The sequence below is a fragment of the Sceloporus occidentalis genome, unplaced genomic scaffold (assembly GCF_023333645.1).
Source record: "Sceloporus occidentalis isolate IW3139 unplaced genomic scaffold, rSceOcc1.0.p SCAF_3, whole genome shotgun sequence".
Lineage (NCBI taxonomy): Eukaryota > Metazoa > Chordata > Lepidosauria > Squamata > Phrynosomatidae > Sceloporus > Sceloporus occidentalis.
In genome coordinates this window covers 157,899,296-157,919,247 of record NW_028316983.1, presented here as the reverse complement: position 1 = coordinate 157,919,247, position 19,952 = coordinate 157,899,296, and the positions used below count along the sequence as shown (strand labels likewise).

At 41.1% G+C, this 19,952-nt stretch overlaps 1 protein-coding gene across 3 annotated transcripts in view; it reads left to right on the top strand.

Moving 5' to 3' along the window:
* LOC149316976 (apoptosis regulator Bcl-2-like) overlaps positions 1-18,643 on the top strand; it is a 157,932-nt gene extending 139,289 nt beyond the window's left edge. The window contains exons 3-4 of one of the 3 annotated variants that reach the window (XR_016280555.1): positions 11,628-13,200; positions 16,667-18,643. Coding sequence is in view for 1 of the 3 variants with exons in the window: in XM_089516615.1 (XP_089372741.1) it covers positions 11,628-11,762 (135 nt within the window). In the remaining 2 variants the exon portion in view is untranslated. Of the gene's footprint in view, positions 1-11,627 lie in introns of all 3 variants that reach the window. The other 2 variants (XR_016280554.1, XM_089516615.1) reach the window with 2 other exon arrangements.
* The last annotated feature ends 1,309 nt before the right edge of the window (positions 18,644-19,952 follow it).

The window sequence follows — 19,952 nt, the reverse complement described above, 5'->3', positions numbered from 1 at the left end:
TTGAGATGCTAACTATCCTCATGAGGAAGCTTGGTGGAGACTGGTCTCCAAAGGGTCAGATTCCCCCTTCTTTAACCATGGCAAAATCTGAGAACAAAAGGTCTACTTTTTTGCAAGTGGCAAGGGACTCTTTTAGTTAGGGGACATCAAGGATTTTTGTTATGTTTCCCTAGCTGATTGTTGGTTCTAAGGGTTTTTTAAAAAATGTAATCTGCTTCTATAACTTTTCAATTCTCTAAGATATGCCTGGAGAAGAATGCTCCAAGATATCATAGCCAGGGGTTGTCTACACCATGAAAAATGCCACACTTATCCCGAAGCCACACTTACCCCAAAGTGCCAGTAATCTTCAGGATGTGCATCTACTTCCAGACAGGATCCATGCTTTTCAGCCCTTAACCCAACTTTTATCCAAAGTAAGCAAAGGCAGGGAAAACCTTGGGTTTTCCAGGAAACCCTGGAGTGCCTCCAATTCTTTTGCCTGTGTGAACAGTTGGATCTGGTCCAATTTGGATGATCGAGTTGTCTATATGCCAGGAGCCACACCATTCCCCTTAACCAGCACTGAGGAGCACAGGAAGGGAATGGATCACCTTCAAAGCCATCAACCCCACTTCCTCACTAGCCAAGCAGCTCCCTGACTGGGGCACCATGCTTCTGCTGAGGTCAAAATGGGTGCCTGTGTGATCAATGGGGAGGGGTTGGCATGAACCCGCTCTCCTAGATCACTGGCTGTGACATTTCCAGGAGGATTACAGAGCAAGATTGCATGGTTGGATGCCTCCTAGAGATGTCACAGACAGGGATGGTGGCGGTGAGATCCCTGGCTGGACACCTTCTGGAGATTACAGCCATGTAATCTCTACCCCCCCCCCCTTCATTCATCACACACATCCCATTCTGACCTCAGCAGAAGCGACAGTACACCAGACAGGTTTACCATGGAGATCCTGTTTGCAAAGTGAGAACAGTGGCTCTAGAAACACGGGATGAGCCAGTGGAACTAATGTAATGTCAGCCTGGCTGGCATCTGTGGACAACGACATGCCATCACACCAGATTTGGCCCAGTGCATATAGCTGCCACTCCGGTTGATCCAGAGATCCCCAGATTAAGCAGCCAGTGTAGGCAAGCCCCCAGAAACCTGATTTAATCCTGATTACATAGAGTGAAACTTTCTGAACTCTCTATTCAGCCTCAGAGTGCTTTTGTCTACTCAGTACGCACACAGATTCCTTTCTTCTGTGGGGAAGGAAAGGGAAAAATCGTTTTACTTTGGGTTACTCATATCTCTGTCTTCCATTAGGAAAGGTGGAGAAGGCAGTGCTGAGGAGCAAGTAGATAGGAGCAGACAGCTCTTGTTAGCTAGTCCTCTTTTCTTTGCTCAAGGACTTAGGACACAGGAAAAGCTATGACTGAAGTAATACCCAGGAACATATCAACCTCATTCACTGAGGTATACTTGTATCTTGTTTTGAATAGTATATTTCAGAAAGTATTGCATGCTCCTTGTCCCTGTGGAAGTGACTTGCATTTTCTCTCTCTTTTCCTCTCAATTATTAATGGATCTGCAGTTGCAGCCATTGATCTCCAACCAACTCATAATTTGTTTAATGAATATATCCCTCTTCTTTAATAGCAACCTGCTGGTAGCCACAACCAACCCAATCTGCTTTTGGGACATTTGACTTAATAGCTACTTTCAGTTCCTATTTCTCAAATTGCTTTGAGAATTGACTCTTTTTATGATAGCTTAAAAATAATAGGCACCAGCAGCTGTGACATGTAAGGGGTGCAATTGGTTCATGTTTGCTCAGCACAGTGCAAGCAAGATTCTCACATTGGACCTGCCATTTCACACCTGGAAACAAGTGGAATTGCTGCTGGAAGTTATTATCTTTCTGTGATCCACTTGCAAGATTAAGAGCTGTAATGATGTGGCCTTCATTCTGTGTGTGTGGTTGTGTGTATTGCTTTGCTGTTGTTGTTTCTAAACCTTAGCAGTGATCCCACCAAAATGGATTTTCATCCTCAAACAACCATAATTAACTGCTGATTTCATAATCCCACTGCAGCTGCTACTCTGGTGTCACTTGTATAATCTCATTTATTTATTTATTTTGAGAGGTGGCTTTTCTAAGAATGGAAGGAAAAAAAAACAGCAACTCTCACAGGAGCTGTCTTTTGGATATTGCAAAACAGTGTGTAAGTGAATTAAGTCAGAGACGCCAAGACTAATTGCTGTAACGTTTCCCAGGCAGGCCTAGCTTAGCAAGCATCAGACTGGAGGAGAGATTCTCAGACTGTCATACAATGAAAAACCGCTCTCTTAATCAGAGGGAAGACTCTCAGTCTCTTCACTCATTGAAAGAAGTTTCTTTCCAGTCTCATCTAACTACAGTAGAATTGATCTAGCATGCCTTCTAAGGAACAGGGGCAGCAGGAGTTCCCTCTTGAAGCACAGCCTAAGGACAGGGGTGTTTCTCTATCTCACCAGGTTCTTCCTCATAGATATCTCAGATGGTGGACTCATAAAGACCAGGGATGTATCCAGAGTACAGGATTAAAGCAGTTTGACACTGCTTTAACTGCCATGACTCTATCCTGTAGAATTCTGGGGTTTGTAGTTTGGTTGGATCAAACCTTGATCAGGAAGGAGACTGCAGCCAAAGATCCTAAAGAATAAAGATATACAAGTGAGCTTTAAAGTCAGCATTGTCCTAGCCATTGTATTCCCCATTAGCATGTATGGATGCAAGAGCTGGACAGTGAAGAAGGCAGGTAGGAAGAAAATCAATTAATTTGAGATGTGGTGCTGGAGAAGAGTGCTGAGGTTGCTGTGGACAGCCAAAAAGACAAACAAATGGATCCTTGAACAGGTCAAGCCAGAAATCTCCCTGGAAGCCAAGATGATCAAACAGAGGCTGTTGTACTTTGGACATATTGTGAGAAGATGTGACTCACTAGAAAAGATGATAATGCTAGAAAAGGTGGAGGGAAGTAGAAAGAGAGGAAGACCACATGCTAGATGGATAGACTCAATTTAGGGAGATCACAGGTCTGAGTAGAGCAACGAAGGACAGGAGGTCTTGGAGATGTCTTATCCACCGTGTCACCAGGAATCGCAATCAGTTAACAACAACAAACAAGGCACCAGAGCACTCTGTCAGATTAGAATAAATACCTCACCAAATTACAAATCCCCAGATTCTGTCATGACAGTTAAAGTGGTGTCAAACTGCTATAATTCTGGCTACACCCTTGAGGTAAGTGGACAGAAGAAGGAAAAAAACCCTGAAGCAGTATTTAGCATTTATATAGCTTTTTAAAATGTGTTTCCAAACTTGGAACACATCTGTCTCTGAACTTGGAAATTTTGTCATGCTGGCTACAGGATTCTAGGAATTGTAGTAAAAACAAACGACTTTTCCAAGCTCTGAGTCATACTTGTAACTTAACTAGAAAGTACTAGTCTGGTGTTATGATCCATCTTGCAGACAAGGGAAACTGAGGCTGCTGCCACATCACAATTTGACACTGCTTTAACCGTCATGGCTTCATCCTATGGAATCCTAGGATTTGTAGTTTGTTGTGGCACCAGAGCTCTTTGACAGAAGAGGCTAAATATATCACAAAACGACAAATCTGATAATTCTAGAGCACTGAGCCATGGTAGTTAAAGTGGTGTCAAACTTAATTAATTCTGCATTGTAGATGCAGCTGTAGAAAAATGACTGTCAGGTGGTTGGCTTTTTTGGACCCCAGTGATGGACACTCAGAAGCAGTAATGGGTTGAAAAGCTCAAGAATGGCTTATTGAAGGGGGGGGGGGGGAGTTTCCACGTTCCACTTGCCAACTCCTATGACAGTGGTTCTCAACCTTCCTAATGCTGCGACCCTTTAATACAGTTCCTCATGTTGTGGTGACCCCCAACCATAAAAATGTGGTGTCTTGGTTCCTAAGACTATCAGAAACCATGTGTTTTCCAATAGTCTTAGGCAACCCCTGTGAAAGGGTTGTTTGGCCCCCAAAGGTGGTGCAACCCACAGGTTGAGAACCACTGTCCTATGGACTCAGAACAACATGCCTTCTACTATATGCAACCCAGTTGTGCAGTCCAGGAGGCATGTGCCATGTTTTGCATTCTGAATGTGTAGATAAAACAAATAAACAAAAATTTTAAGGTTTTTCAAACCTAAGGACAAATATTACATTAAAAAGATAAGTTGTGTCCAAATGCTGTAGAAAACAGAAACTAGAAATGCTTCTTGCTTTGATGTTTTGGCAATATGTTATAGAACAAAAACAGAGGCCTTGTTCTCTGATCTATATCACAGTAATGTGTATGAACAGTAGGGTTACCAGTTCAACATCTGGGCTATAAAGCACATGCTGAGAAAAGGGAGATCTGTTACATTCTGTGGAGCTGTAACTTAAAAAAAAAAACCTTTAAAGAGGAGAGGCACATATCCATAGGCAGATAGGTAACCATAAAGGCTGTTTTCTGCAATTAAATGGTAGATGTTGCATATTTAGAGAAATACATAGACATCACATATTCTTCAAAGTTTCCACATTCCTTTTAATGAAGATCTAGCCCAGGTGTTTCTTCTTAAATGTTAGAATCCTAAGACATCTTTGTGTGCTTGCCTCATACAGTGTTGGTCATACACTTTCCTAATTTATATAAAGACCAAGGCAGAAATTTGCATTCAATATATATGTATATCACATGTTGTAAGTTATTTTCCTTGTTGTTAAGCAACTTGTTGGATTCACAATACATGCATGACATTTTCAGGATGACATTTTAATAGGATTTCAAAGGAACAACCAAGTGGACTAGTTTTCTCTCTGCAACTGCATGCAAAATTGAGTTTGGAACCCAGTTATAGTTGGAAGGAGGCACATGAAGAAATTTGTTCATGTTATTTATTTTGACTTCCAGAATGTAGCAACTCTAGCTGAATGACTGAGCACATGTTCTGCATGTTTACTCCCTGCATCGTCAGTTAAAAGGTTTACAGAGTACCATAGCTGTGCTGAGAAAGACCTCTTCTGAAGTCCTAGGGGAACCACTCATAGCCAAAGTGGGGTAGTTTGGGAAAGTGATGTTTTGGGGACTACAGCTCTCCATATACCTCAGCCAATGTGGCCGATGTCCATATTGACTGGGAGATGCTCAAAACTGTAATCCAGAAAAGTTATTGTCTCAAACTCTGAACATTGTGTTGGAATGATGAATCAGGTGGAAGGCACTTTCCTAGTGATACTTTCTGTGCACCAGTCTCCAGCCCTCAGGGTTCTTAATGGTGGTTTACAAGCCATTTAAAAATACCACTCTGAATAATAAAACAATGAAAAAGCAATAACACAGTCGGCATAAAACATACAGCTACATTTAAAGGACCACAATAAAAACAGCCAAGAACCAGGCTTTTGCATGGATTCATTATAAGAGCTTGAGGGGGATTGTCTTGCTTTTCAATCATAGGCTAAGCATATGATATTGCACAGAACATGCATGATGTCACACAAAATGCACATGATGTCATAATCACTAGTCCTGTCTGATTAATGTGTGCTGAAACATGTCACCCATGTGAGACATGTGAGTTTGTGTTTTATAGCTTCTTCCCAAAGCTGGCGTTAGCATTATTTACTTGTGAGTCATAGACAGGGCAAGCAAGAAGGGAGCTGCAAGGCAAGCACTTGTGCTCTGCCAAACTTTGGAAGCCTTGCCAGTTTTTCATTCAGCACAGTGCAACTAAAGAGGATATCCTGTTGGACCAATGATAATGAGGGAAATAAAATCACTTCCTCACCAGCTGTTTGATTTAGGTAGAAGAAAAAAAGAAATAGAAAAAAAGGAAGTCAACTTCCTCTGGGTGTACACCCTGACCACCACCCACTCAACTCATAAATGCAAAGTGGAGCACCGAGGAAATTGACTCCCTGCCAAGCTCCTCCAGCGCATGTTTCATAGGCAGCACAGATCCATAGCATGCCATTTAACTGCACCCAGTAAAGACTGTTTGGTCTTCACAAACTAGGAGCTATGCTCATGGACTTGGGAGATCTAGGTTCTACTCTACACTTAGTCATGAAGCCTCAGTGAATGACCTTGGGCCAGTCCCTCTCTCAGCCTGGACTGCCTCTGAGGATAAAGTGAGAAGGAAGAGGATCATGCCCACCACCAATGACAATGAGGATGGAGCAAATCATAAAAGCCACTGCAGTTCTATCCCAATGAACCGCCACCTTCCAGGCCACAATCTCTTTTTGGCTAGAGATACCACATTTGAATTGGTTCCAAATAGATGTCCCCTACCTGCATAACACCTCGATCCAGGGCACACTTATTTCAAACTAAACCATACTGAAATCACTGAGAATTAGGATCTTGTGTGCAAAATCCTCCCCCCTGCCCCCACCCTTTCAGTGTAGAACCTTCACCTCATATGTTTCTTCCCATGTTCATCCAAGACTGTTTGGAACCCTAAAATGCACACACATGGAAGCAATCCAGGAACAGCAATTGTGGTAAGCATCCCATTTACAGGGATGCCTAGTAATGCCTGGTAGGTACAGCCCTCCATATCCATGGATTCTTTTTTTTTAAATGCAACTACAGCTTGAAAGTTTTCAAATAAATAAATAAATAAATAAATAAATAAATATATATATATATATATATTCCAAAAAGCAAATCTTGATTTTGCAGTTTTATATAAGAGACACCATTTTCCTTCCATTGTGTTTAATGTGACTTGAGCATCCATGGATTTTGGAATCCACTGGGAGTCCTGGAATCAAACCACAGTGGATACCAAGGGCCCACTGTATATTTAGAGATCCACTCTTAGTGTTGAACTAGGGCTCCAGGAGACCAATATTCAATCCCCACTCAGCCATGGAAACCCACAAGTCACACTTTCTTACTCTCAGAGAAAGGTGATGGTAAAACCTCTCTGAACAAATATTGCCAGCCACTGTGATAGGGTCATCTTAGGGTCACCATAATTCAGAAAGAACTTAAAGGCACACAACAGTTGTGAGCACAGTGGTAGTGGTGTTTGGAGCATGATTAACTTACAGGGTGTATAAAACCAATAGACAGAGTGGACTGCCATTTTCATCACAGCTGAGTTGGCTGATTGCCATGTACATCTGACAATCCACTTTGGCTGTCAAAGCTCACTTCTACTGGAAGTAATAATTACACAGTAATTTATAAGGAGACTTATAAATCCTGTACAAAATATCTAAGGCTGTAAGCTTTTCTCAGAAGTAGACCTTCTGGGTAGCTCTTCATAGGAAAATGTGGTGCTCATCTCTTTTATGGACCAGACTTAATTTGATATGGCACACTTGTGTCAGATATGTTTTAGTTAATGCAACATCAGGAGATAAACAGATGGATGATCTCACGTTATATAAAGCACGTTCGTATATTCTTATATGATTGGAACAGGTAATTGACAATAGTTTGTGCCTGTTTATTTCCTCACCTTTCCTTTTTGGTATGACCAGGACTGGTCCTGACTGTCACCTGGAGTCAGGCAATGTTATCTCTTACTAACAAAAGTATCAAATATTGTTCTTGCAAAACAGTGCATCACTGCTTGTCTAAAGATGAGTTTTATTTTTTATTTCACACATATGGAGCATGGTTGTGTTTGTAAGTACTTTACTTTTGAGAATTCTGTATGAGAGTTTGCATGGCTTCAAAAGAGTGTCACCTTCAGAGTCTGGCAATTCAATCATTTTCAGCAGCCTGGTGGTAGCCAAGCATGCAATTGAACTTGTGTTTCGTACTTCTCAGTGAAGACAGGCCACTTGGTCAATTACCTGTGACAGCTATGCTACTGTGTTATGAACCATGCTGAAAACTGTAAAATCAGTTGAAGAAATTGTATTGTTTTGAACTTGAGAAATTCAGTAAGGTTGTAAAGGGAGATTCACAACTACTTGTGAAAATTTATGTAGAGTATGAACAAGCATCCTGCTAGTGACAAATTCAAGCTAAGTCCATTTTATGCTTATGTTATTGTTGTTGTTGTTATGTCATTGGGGATGTTGGTATTCTCTTCCTCCCTCTGTAATGCCCAAATGCCTGCTGCCAGGATTCACCATTGCGCTGTGGTAGCCGTTGCACAGTGGTAGAAGACAGTGGAGGCGGATTGGAGAAGCAGACCAACAATATTATCTGCTGATACTTCCAGAGGATCCCTGTAGATCTTGGCAGACAATATCCCCACAGCTAGACCCTTCTCTGGTTCCCCCCCCCCCCCACTCTAACAACAATATAGACATAGAGAGGCTGTCATAGAGCAACAGCGAGTCCTCAGGGTGGTGAGACAAGAACCAAAGCATAGTACAGCATGTGAAACTCTTACTCTAGAGTCAAACATATAGGATCTGGGCCCATTACTGTTAAATATTTTCTAGGGGTCACCAACCGAGAAGACATTTGAAATTCTGGAAGAATGTTATGCGTGCTCCAAAAATGGCTGCCCTGACTGCTGTGAGGGACATGAACAGTCACAAAAACACGCATTTCATAGAAGTCAAATTGCTAAGGCTAAGAGTTTAAAAACTTGTCCAAGAAACTGATTTCAAAGCAGAAGTGGGATCTGAGCTCCAAAATACAAAACCCCTCATTTGCATCCAGTTTATGCTTCAATTGAATACCCATTTCCCAGAACTTTCGCTAGATTTCTCATTTTTTTCCCTACTGAAGGCCAAGGACCTTAGGTTTTGGTTCATTGTGGGTACCAAGAAACTTTAGGCCAAAAACTTGGATATGGCTGATCTTCAACCCTACCTTTCCAAAGGCTTTGCTTGCTGGAGGGGGGTGACTGGAAGTTATAGCCCAAAAAATTAACTTTTCCAAGCTCTCCGCATTGGAGTTCATGTCTTGGGTTTTTTGCACCTTCCCCTCCTCTCTTCCAGCTCTCTGTTGGTTTATTACATGAAATAGGTCTGGGTGTTTGTTTAAATCGGGTTTCAAACTTAAACAAATAGTGACAGGCTGTTCAAACAAGCTTCGGAAATAAGTCTAATCAGGATGTTTGAGAAAGCACCAAAGAGGAAAGAAGGGACCCATAAAATAGTTACTTAGAATGTATGGGGCAGCAGCCATAAGGTAGACATTGATGTTATTGTTGTCAATAAGAAGAGGGATTTCCTGCTGTGCATTTTCTGCTGATGTTTCTTATCCTTTGCTATAACTTAGACGTTTAATATTGTCATCATGGTAACTTCAGTCCATCTTCAGCCCTGCACACCTTCATGCTCGGCATGACCAACCAGCTACCTGTGAAATTAATATGGTTGGGGCTGGCTAAAAGCTGGCTAAAATGGCACTGGCTCACTGACTTGTGTGGTTGTAGGCATCTGTGTACATCAGCCGCCACTTCCATTTCCTCTGTGTTTTTAATTTGCTGTTATTAGCAGTGCAGTATTATTTTCCTTTGGCTTTGCCATTAGCTATTCTGCTTTCCCTTTTTTAATTAAGCTTTTCCACTTCCCACCCAGAGCAAAGCACTAACTGAAAATATCAAGGGAAAAAGAAAGCCTGTAGCAAAGGTAATGGAGTTCTACAAGATATATCTTGTACACTACATTTGTGCTATACAAATCTTTGTACCTACCACAACAAAAGAACCTAGAAAGGCAACATCTTTTGAACTACAACTTTCAGAATCCCGGTGACCAAAAGTGATGCTGGCTGAGGAATAGCGTCATTACACAAAAGTAAACGTTCCAAGCTCTGCGTGATAAACCCAATGCAACACAGGGGCCGTCTCCAGAGTAACACTAGGAGAGAGGAAGAGATATTTTAAAAATGTGTTTGCCCTTCATAAATTTTTTATGTTTTATCTTTTTTATATAATCTTTTAAATTTTCATTTTATTCATGTTGCTGTAACTAATTAATTGACTTTTAGATTACCTGTTCTGTTTCATGGTGTGGACGTTCACCTGTTCTCTGAGAATTTACCTGTTCTTACTCTCTTTTCCAGTTAATACACACCAATCCCTGATTTGTGCATTTGAGTTTAGAGCATTATTAATGGAAACATTAATGAATTAGGTTAGAATAGATGTCCCAATTAAGCAAAAGGTTACGTTTTTTCAAGGTGCACCTAGTTCTGATTACCAGGGTTTAAGCTGATAGGATTCTGATTAATGTGTGCATTTTGTTTTAAAAGCCATCTTTAGGACAAGGACATTTCGTTCCTTGTTTGTGTGAAAAAGATAGAAATTCAAGCAGCAGGATATAAACCAGACAACTTAGCTTTGGGGTTTTTTTTTTTGTGGAGTTTGTCCTGCTTCTCGGTGGAAGTGTCTAGCTCTACAAGATTTGAACTCCATAGTGTAAGAAGCATGATGCGCCATCTTGTGTCAGTTGTTAAACATGCCAATAGGAATAATGACTGCATTAAGAATCAGTCAATTGATGTCTGCTGTGTATTAATTTTCTACGTATGATATTACTAGATAGAGAGAGTAGTTTGACAGGGTGGTTGGGGTTTTTCTAGAAGCTTCAAGTGTTTGTTGTGACTAGTGACAAGAACCACTAGTCAAAATAAAGATGAAAATTTTCCCCTAACCACTGTCATCCTTCATGTTGATTACCTTGCCACTGAGGCTCCAAACTCTTGCAACAGTTATTTGCAAGGCTCTTGGGTTTATAGGAAGCTAAACTGTTGGCAGGTGGAGCCCTAACCTTCACTGCAGAAATAATGCAGTTTGACATCGCTTTAACTGCCATGACTCGGTACTATGGAATCCTGGCATTTGTAGATTTGTTTAGCCTTCTTTGTCAGGGAGCTTTGGTGCCACAACAAACTACAAATCCCAGGAGTCCATAGCACTGAGCCACGGCTGATAAAGCCATGTCAAACTGCATTATTTCTGCAGTGCAGCTGCAGCCACAGTTACTGACTTCAGTCTTTTGACGTGAACTTCACCTTTGACAAGCACTGAGTGGAGATAATTCAGGTCTTGGCATCTCAGTAATTACAACAAAAACAGAATGGTTCTTCTGGGAGAAAACGTGACTGGTAAGGCAGTCCAGACAACTTTGGCAGCCCAGGATAACACCAGGAAAAAGAGTAATTTGGGAAAGTGAAGGACTGGCAAAGGCCATCATTAGGGGTGTAATATATTCCATAGAGAGCTTTCACATGCGATGATTGAAAGTCCAGGAAGCAAATGAGGAGAGGGGGGTACTACTAGGAGTGAGGAAACGTTGCTCCTTCAAATATTTTAGCCTTCAGTTCCCAGAAGCCTCAGCCAGTATAGCCATTGATAAGAGATGAAGGGAGTTGCCATCCAGACCATTTTGAAGACCAAAAGTTCCACATCTTTGATTTAGGGAGATCACAATACTATCCCTCACAACCTATTAGAATCATCCTGGTCTAGTAGTCTGGAATTTTGCCTGAAGATGATTCCAATGGATTGGGAAGAATAGTATTGTGATTTTGAGGGTTGGCAAGTCCATTGGCAAGGCATCCAGTAGAGATACTGTGGGATGACGCAGTATGGTTAATGCTTTTAACATGGTCTGTTCTCTGTTTCTGATCTTCTCTCTGACTTTTTCTTTTCCCACCTCAGGATGCCTTTGTGGAGCTCTACAGCGACAACATGAGGCCTTTGTTCGATTTTTCATGGCTGCCTCTGAAGACGATCCTGAGCCTGGCGGTTGTGGGTGCATGCATCACTCTTGGAGCTTATCTGGGGCATAAGTGACTTCTACCAGCTTGTGATGAACTGGCGAAAAAGTCTCTAAGTCTCTCTCTTTTTTTAAGGAACTGAAAAATGGGGAGCTGGGAGAGGAAAATAATATCTGGTAATCTCCCCCCCCCCCTCCGCCGCCCTTGTAGCATAATGCTATTATTTTATTATTTTATGAGCCAAGTATCTTTCTCTTTAAATATTAAATCAGCTATTACTGCCAAAGGGAATATTCATTTATTTTTTACAATGCAGAAGAATTATTTATTAAAGATATTTTACATTTAACCTGCTATTTTCCTGAAATTCTGCAAACTGTACATCCATAGTAACATTATTGTAATGAACTTTTGAGGAGACTCCAAAGATCTTCAGCATCCTGGCAAATATTATATTCAACAAACTTATTTTATCACAGTAGATTTCAGAACGGGCCGCACCCAAACATATGCATCTTATTCTTACAAAAGACAATTAATGAGCTGCTAACCCCAATGTGGATTTTCCAGATTGTTTATTAACTCTGCCCGTGGAAGGGGTAACCTGAAACGCAGCAAGCATGAAATTCAAGCAACTGCAACCTTTAGGATATTATGATTCAACATGGTACCTAACCTATATGAGAAGCTGATGGGACATCAGGCCAGTAATAGTCTATATAGCAAGTGCCCATCCCCTCTCCCCACCATGCCAATAACTGTATTTTAGAAGGCTCCCCAACAGGACCACAGCCGGAAATAAGGGTTTCTACAACCTGTGAATCATCTTGTTTTAAGCTATGGTGTGCCATCATACACCAGACTAGGTCCTCATTGGGAGGGAGCCATTTTGTGTATCCTCAAACTAAATGCCTGGCATGAAGTAACTAGGCATTGCAAGACATGGCTGCTACAATGTATTCTTCTACCATAACTTTGTATGGTAACAACAACCATCAGGAAACCATAAGTGCCTGTGCCTGCCTCGCAAGATCTGCCACCTAGGAGCCCCAGCATAATTTTATCCACCACTGATCCCAGCTTTAGATGCTGGATATTTCTCGGGGAGCCTTGAAAGCAATTTGCTTTGCTTTCTTAATAATGTCTCGGAGTCAAAAGAAAGATTTGAGATTCATTTGGCAAGAAAAGACTGATCAGCTGAGAGAGATTAGCTATGACTTTCCCTCTGCATCGGAATAAATGCCAACTTTAAATTCTCCCACCCTACTTGAATATTTCAGAAGAAGAAACTGGCAAAACCACTTCTGAGTATACCTTGCCTAAGAAAACCCTATAAAATTCACCATAAGCCGACTGTTGACTTGAGGACACATAATACACACAATTGGAGCTTTATAGTCCTCAGAAATACTTCATCCTGGTTCTTGCATAAGGGCATCTTCAAAAGGAAAGAAGATAAAGAAGCCATCCAGTGCCTCAGTCTGGGGAGACTCACAAACACCTGGCTCGCTGAGGTGCATATTGTCATTTGCATGGAAACCTTGGAATGGCAGGGGAGTAGGGTGTTCTTACTCAGAAATCACTCTCAATAAGATAAACACAACATACTTAAGACAGCTGTTCTGATAATACATATTGTTGTTATGTGATCCTAATCTGGAATAGGAGGAGAGGTTGCTTAAGGGCAGAACCTGTACCCAATATCTCCACTGTTGGGCACCTGCCAAGGTTCACATCCCTGTGGAGGCCCACTGGGAACTTCCACTCTTGCCCCCTAGCCCTGCTGTTCCTCCTTGCTGTTATTGCACGTTCACCTGCCCTCCCAACTATGTAAGAAACAATAAGGAGAAATTATATCAGCGTCATTTCCCTTGTCCTAACCTTCTGGGCTATGGTAAAAACTGGGCTCAAAGGGTGAGGACAAACAAGTGGGGCAGCAGTGACAGTGGCAGGGATGGAGCCCCACCTGGAGGCATAAGGTCACATTGCTCAAAAGTATCCCCTATCTGCAAATGTTCATCCCTTAGGATGCAGTGGATTTTTTTCATTGCTAACATTCAAGTTAGCTATGCATTCATTTAAACCACTTGAGGGAGATTTAGCTCCTAAAGCAAAAAATGGGTTATTTCTTCCAATCATGTATTCAAAGATGACCATCACTTCTGTGAAGATTATTGTGAGGTTGAGTCCAATGGCCCATTAGCCCAGTTAATAACAACCATAGTGGCCCATTGATTCAGTAGAGCATATATGTGCTGAAAGAAGCCCATGTGGACAGCTGGTACTTTTGCACATGCTGAGAGCTTTTCCACATTTTGCTTCTAGCATTTGCCCTTTGACATTAAATAGGACTGTGCACTGGACACTCTCCGCTAGCTCCAGCCTCAATTACTAGTTTTTGGGAATTTTTGGGATAGAAGCTGCAGTGAGGGGGGGGAGGGGGATCCAGAAAAAATCTCAGCAGATGAAAAATGCCAACTCACACTCTCTTCTATGGCTCCCAGCCAGTGAGTTTAGGAGCAATGTGATTAAAGCAGCAGCTTTGTAAATTTATGGAAGGGATACAAGTCCAGAAGAAACAAAGGTCTGATTTAGATGCAGTAGATGTGCTTAACATCTATGAATATCCTTCTTATTCTTTGTAAAAGTGTTTTCTCTCAAATGAGTTTTCATTACTTTGTTTATAAAACTGTAAAGAAATAGAATTTATGGAATAATATTGATTTAGTGATTAAACGTCAAAAGTCTGGACTGAAGTTATAACAGACATGTACTTAAGATGATGTAGCAAAAAAAAAAACCCTGCAGAAATGTGGGTTCAACAGCTCTTAAGTGGAATATCTTATTTTGTGACATTATATGCAAAGAAAGGCCCCAGGGAATGTAATATATTCATAGCTAAGGCTGTGGTTTATATCATGTTTTCAAAGCTGGATATATAAAAATAGATATATAGATAGATATAGGCAGAATCCATCAGGAGGCTGCTCTTGTTCAGCGTGTGTTTCATTGGCACATATGCAGGAGAATTTGCCAGTGGATTATGTTCATTGTGTTTTATGCATCTCAAGAATTGCTGTAGCCACTTTACAGTTATAACACTTGGGTCCAACATTTCAGGAATGTCCATGAAGTGAAGCTCTTAACATTTCACACCAGAAAGAAATATATATTCACTCCCTATTTTAACTGAGGTTTCTAGATGCTAAGCAATGTCTGTTTCAATGTCAATGAGTTTAATATTTAGCTTTCCTAAAGCTAAAAAGTTTCTTTTCACATCTGAAAATTATACAGCTATGCACAGAGCAAGCTCAAAAATCTAGGCACATCCCAACTCCTACAAGAGTCAGCTGCATTTAAATAAGCCTAACATCTACTGAATTGTCTGGAGAATGAATATGTGTAGTAACAATAGCTGACATTCTATTGGTGAATTATGATGGTGTAAGTCAGATTTATAGCATCACAGCTTAATTTTTTGGTCATTGTAAAATGACCACCCCACACCACCCCTAAAAAAACACATCTTATAAGCAGTGTGGCCCCTACAGAAGAGCAATTTCTGTGTTTTCAGAGAGTGGTGGGATGCATGAGAAGGAATTCAACTATTTTTCTGTACCCAGAGGAACAGCAGCGTCCTCCCACAATTTTTGCAGACGCCTGTTGCTCTTTGTCCAGCTCATCAACTGCTCTCATGTAACAAGGAAATGGCGGTGAGCTTTGGGAGGGAGGCTAGCATTGGGAGACATGCCTACTGATATTCAGTTGTGTGATATATGGACGTCTCCTGATGGAGGATCTCAGCCAATGTGTTACTTTTCCAACTCTCTACTATGGGTTCAATTAAGAAGGCTTGTACAGGTAATGCCTTAAAGGGTGTACTTTTGCATTGCACAAAGAACCTTCTGTACATCACAGAAGCTCCAGCTCTCAGTGATTGGCATCTTTGTTGAGTGCCAATGGCCTTATCAAGCTATGATTCACATCTCTGCTTGTCATTTAATTTCTCATCGTCATTTAGTTACTCATTACTTAATGACACTCAGCCTGGTTTGGTGCTGAGTTCAGCATAACTTAATTAAAGCTTGGGAAATTGCCTTTTGGGCTACACCTCCCACAGGCACATATCCACTGGCCATGTTAGCCAAGGGATTCTCTGAGATGTGTTTAAAAAAAGAAAACTTTCCATACTCTGAACTCAGTGGGCTTCAGACTCCCCAAATGCATATAACCAAGCAGGCAATCTAATTGTAAACCATCTTGTCTTTAAATTTCTCTCTTTAGGTTGGCATTTGGGTAATATGATACATACACACAAGTCATGATGGTCAGCAAGAAATCACCAGGCATCTTGTTTAATTCAGTCTCTCATGCAAACGTATCCTAGGATGCTGTCCTGGAGTTCCAAGAGAATGGACAAGAATGATTTGGCAATATTCAGTACTGTACCATGTACTACATCTGTTCAAAAGTGTCACGGCAGGGCATAGGTGAGACAGGGATGTGAGCTGCAGGGACAAGCTCACTCTTCTCTATTTTTACCCTGAACTGCTGTATTCCTTCAGGTAGCTCTAGTATCTGGGATAAGACTGATATGAGCCACATGGGGAAGCCCACTGCGGGAGAAAGGCAGGATATAAATCTTGGAAATAAATGAAATAAAAGCCAACGACAGACTTGGTTCTTTTGAACAATGCTTAGAAATGTTACTCTTTGAAATGCCTCTCTAGGTCCATGGCCAATTCACATGCTGGCTGGGAGATTTTGGGAGCTGTAGTCCAGGAAAGGCCTTTTTCCTTGCACAACTCAGATTTTGAACTAACAAACAAAACAGGCAACCTGATTGTAGGAGCTGTTTCAAATAGAATGGCAGAAACAAAGTAAAGTAGCTCTAACACATAAGGAGAAGAGCAATATGATGTTGCTGTCTTCTTCTCCCTCCTCTGTGTGACACTGTTTTCTTTTCTGCCCCCATCTCAGCACAGAAGGTTGCGAGATTCAACTTTTGGATAAAGAATAATAGAGTCATAAGAAAACATGGAAGTGGGTTCAAGCCCTACATTTCACACTGTCTTCAATTTCCAAATGATAAATTGCAAATTGTCTATCGTGGATTGTGGACCTCAGATAATCTCACTAAAGAATTGTACATTTTTAACAAAAGGTTTACAGTGAAACTTTAAAAAAAATAATAAAAAGAATTGTAAAATGCCTGTGCTGCTACACAACCAAGATTATTTGAACAAAGTTTATTTTGTTGTTACCACTCAATTCCAATATTTTTCAAAGCTGCTTTGAACGTCATTTGAAGTACTCATAATATAGGCAGTTAGGGAGATGCTGCCAATGGATGCTTTCTTGGGTTGTGTCTACTGGGTTTCTCAGTGTCTTAAACAACTGTATGCCAGAGATCCAGATGGCTTTTGATAGTTTGAGTTTTAAAGAGACCCATCAGTGATGGTCTGTCCTCCACTTTCTTCTTTGCTGCAGAATTGTACAGTATTGTGACTGCACTCACTATAAGGACAGTTGATATTGCTAATATCCATAGAAAACATATTTAGAAGGCATGAATGTATATAAAAGCTTGAAGCTGCTCTCCTCCTTAGCTTTTTCACCATGACTTGACAGTGTTTTCTCCTCCCCCTCCCCCAGGTCAACAAATGTGGTTTAGGATGAAAAAAGAAGGACTTGGAAAACACAAACTTTACTATTCCAAATCATCTGTTCAGCACTTTCATCCTGCATTGTTCTTTACAATTTCCATCATTATTCCCCTGACAGCTTCCTTATGAAATAAGCCAATCTTTTGTAGCTGGAAATAAAGGCTCAAGCAGCAACCCCTTTACACCAGGTCCTATGAAACTCTAGATGTTTTTCAACTTCTGTTCCTATTAGCCTTGCCAACAGTGAGTGGAATCATGGAAGCAGAAGTTCATCAACTCATGTTCCCTGTTCTTGCTATATGCACTTACCTGGATGCCACTGTATTCATTGGCATGTCCAAGTTGTGCAGTGCTTAGCATTGTCTTGATGGCAACTTTTCCAAGTCCACATAACGGATTCATCACATAGGTAGAAAATGAGGCAGTGTGGTTCATCAGGCCTTGGGAGCCACAAAAATGGCCCTGAGGCCTACATGTGGCCTGCAGGCTGGGCTTTCCACACTCCTGATATACAGGGACCAGCATTGGCTAACTTACTGAATTTAAAGTATCTGTTTATCTGATGGAAGTTAAAGCAGTTTCATTCATGTACCTCTTTCAGCCACATTCTTTTAGCCCTGGAAACCTGTCTACTGGTGTTTTTTAAAACTGAAATGTAATAGACATGACCCCATTCATGATTCATATGCAATGCCATCATCCCCACCAGAGCACAACCTGTGTGCACCTGCCTTGCCATCCATGCATGAGCATGCATAATGCAACATCATGGGGAGATGGGCATTCTGTATGTGTCTCCCCTACTCCCATTTGACCTTTCCTCCCTGTGCTTTGTGGATAAATGCTACTTAGTGCAGAGAAAAAGGCTAAGGAAAGAGAGGGAAGCCACACACAAAGAAGTTCCCATTCCCCATGAGTGACCCAGGAATGGACAGCATGTATGGTCATTCCACATTGAACTGCACTATTAGCTTTGCTGGTTCAGGCTGATGGCAGTTGCAGCCCAATATAGAGAAGGCCGTAAGCTGCCATTCCCAGTAGGAGGGGGACACTGTACCTATAGAATGGATTGCAGCCTTCTTTTTATTCTGTTCGAATTTTATTTAACACAGCAGCATTGTAATACGCAGGTCTGAGTCTTATTTCAGTGTTTTGGATGCTGTGTGTAATTTTTAAAAAATAGTTTGCCTGTTTACTATCATTTATTAAAATAAGTACATTGTTTTGTTTTGAAATTGTCATAAATCATGCTGCCACTAAGCATTCCAGATAATTTTGTGAGAAAAATAAAATAAAGCACACTATGAAAAATTGGGATTTTGGTTTATTCTTGCTTATCCAGAATCTTGCCAGTTTGAGTCTGAGTACTAGTGAGTCAGATTAACTTGGATCACTGCCTAATAAGTACAGTGGCCCCTGGTATCTTCTGAGGTTTGGTGGCAGGACCCTCAATGAACACCAAATGCATGGATGCTCAAGTCCCATTAAATACAGTGAAGTATTAAAATGGCATCCCTTATATAAAATGGCAAAATCAAAGTTTGATTTTTGAAATGTGTGTATTTTTTTTAATATCTTCAAGCTGTGGATGGTGAAACCCATAGGCATAGAGGGCTGTCTGTAGAATAAGCCTCAGAAATCAATTTCAACTTGGTCACATTATTAACATTGTGGTTTCTGAGAACGTGTGGAAAATAAATTGTATGTTACATATTTACATATGTGTAAATTTACAGTGCTTTATAAATAAAGGTTAATAATAATAATAATAATAATAATAATAATAATAATAATAATATCACACACTATATGGATGGCATCCTGTTAGGAATATAGGCACTCATACATTTCCCCTTACCTGTATATAGTTTGGTAGTCCCTTTCTCCTCAATACCTAAAGTCCACCCCCCCAAAAAACTTACTGTACTTACTGTGAGGCCCCTTACACAGACATATCATGTCTCTTGGGGAGCTGTCAGGATAATAGTAGAGTGGCTGTGTCCCCCTCACCAGATATAAAATGATGACATCTGCAAAGAGGTTTGCCAGAGTCCTCCCAAAGGGTGTGTGAGAGGAGTTCTTCCCTTTGGCTTCTGCTGCAGAGCTGGTGACTGTAAAAGGAGGACCTAGGAACAACAGCATAGATTGGCTGAAATCCATCATCCCCTCCATGTAGCATAAATGTCTGCATATAGAGCTATACTATGCCAGCAGTATGCAGCCCCAATGAAAAATAAAAACATTGTACAACACATGTCAGTGACTGGGTGCCGTTGTACAATGTGCAACTGCAACCTGCAGTTGACATCCACAATTCACAAAGTGAAACCACAGTGCACAATACTGCTGCATGTGCAACTCTGCTTCCACCACTGCAAGCAGAATATATCTGCTGTGCCAAGGTGGATAGATCATCCCACATGCGTAGCATGACTTACATATGCATGCTAACGGCTCCAGTCATTGCTTGTTATCCAAAGCCATTCCCTGATGCCACCAACACAGCCAAGGCCTTAACAGCTTGGAAAAACCACAGATGTCACCCAGTTAGACCAAGAGGCAAAGTCAATGGTGTAGTGAGGAGAGCACTTGGAAGAACG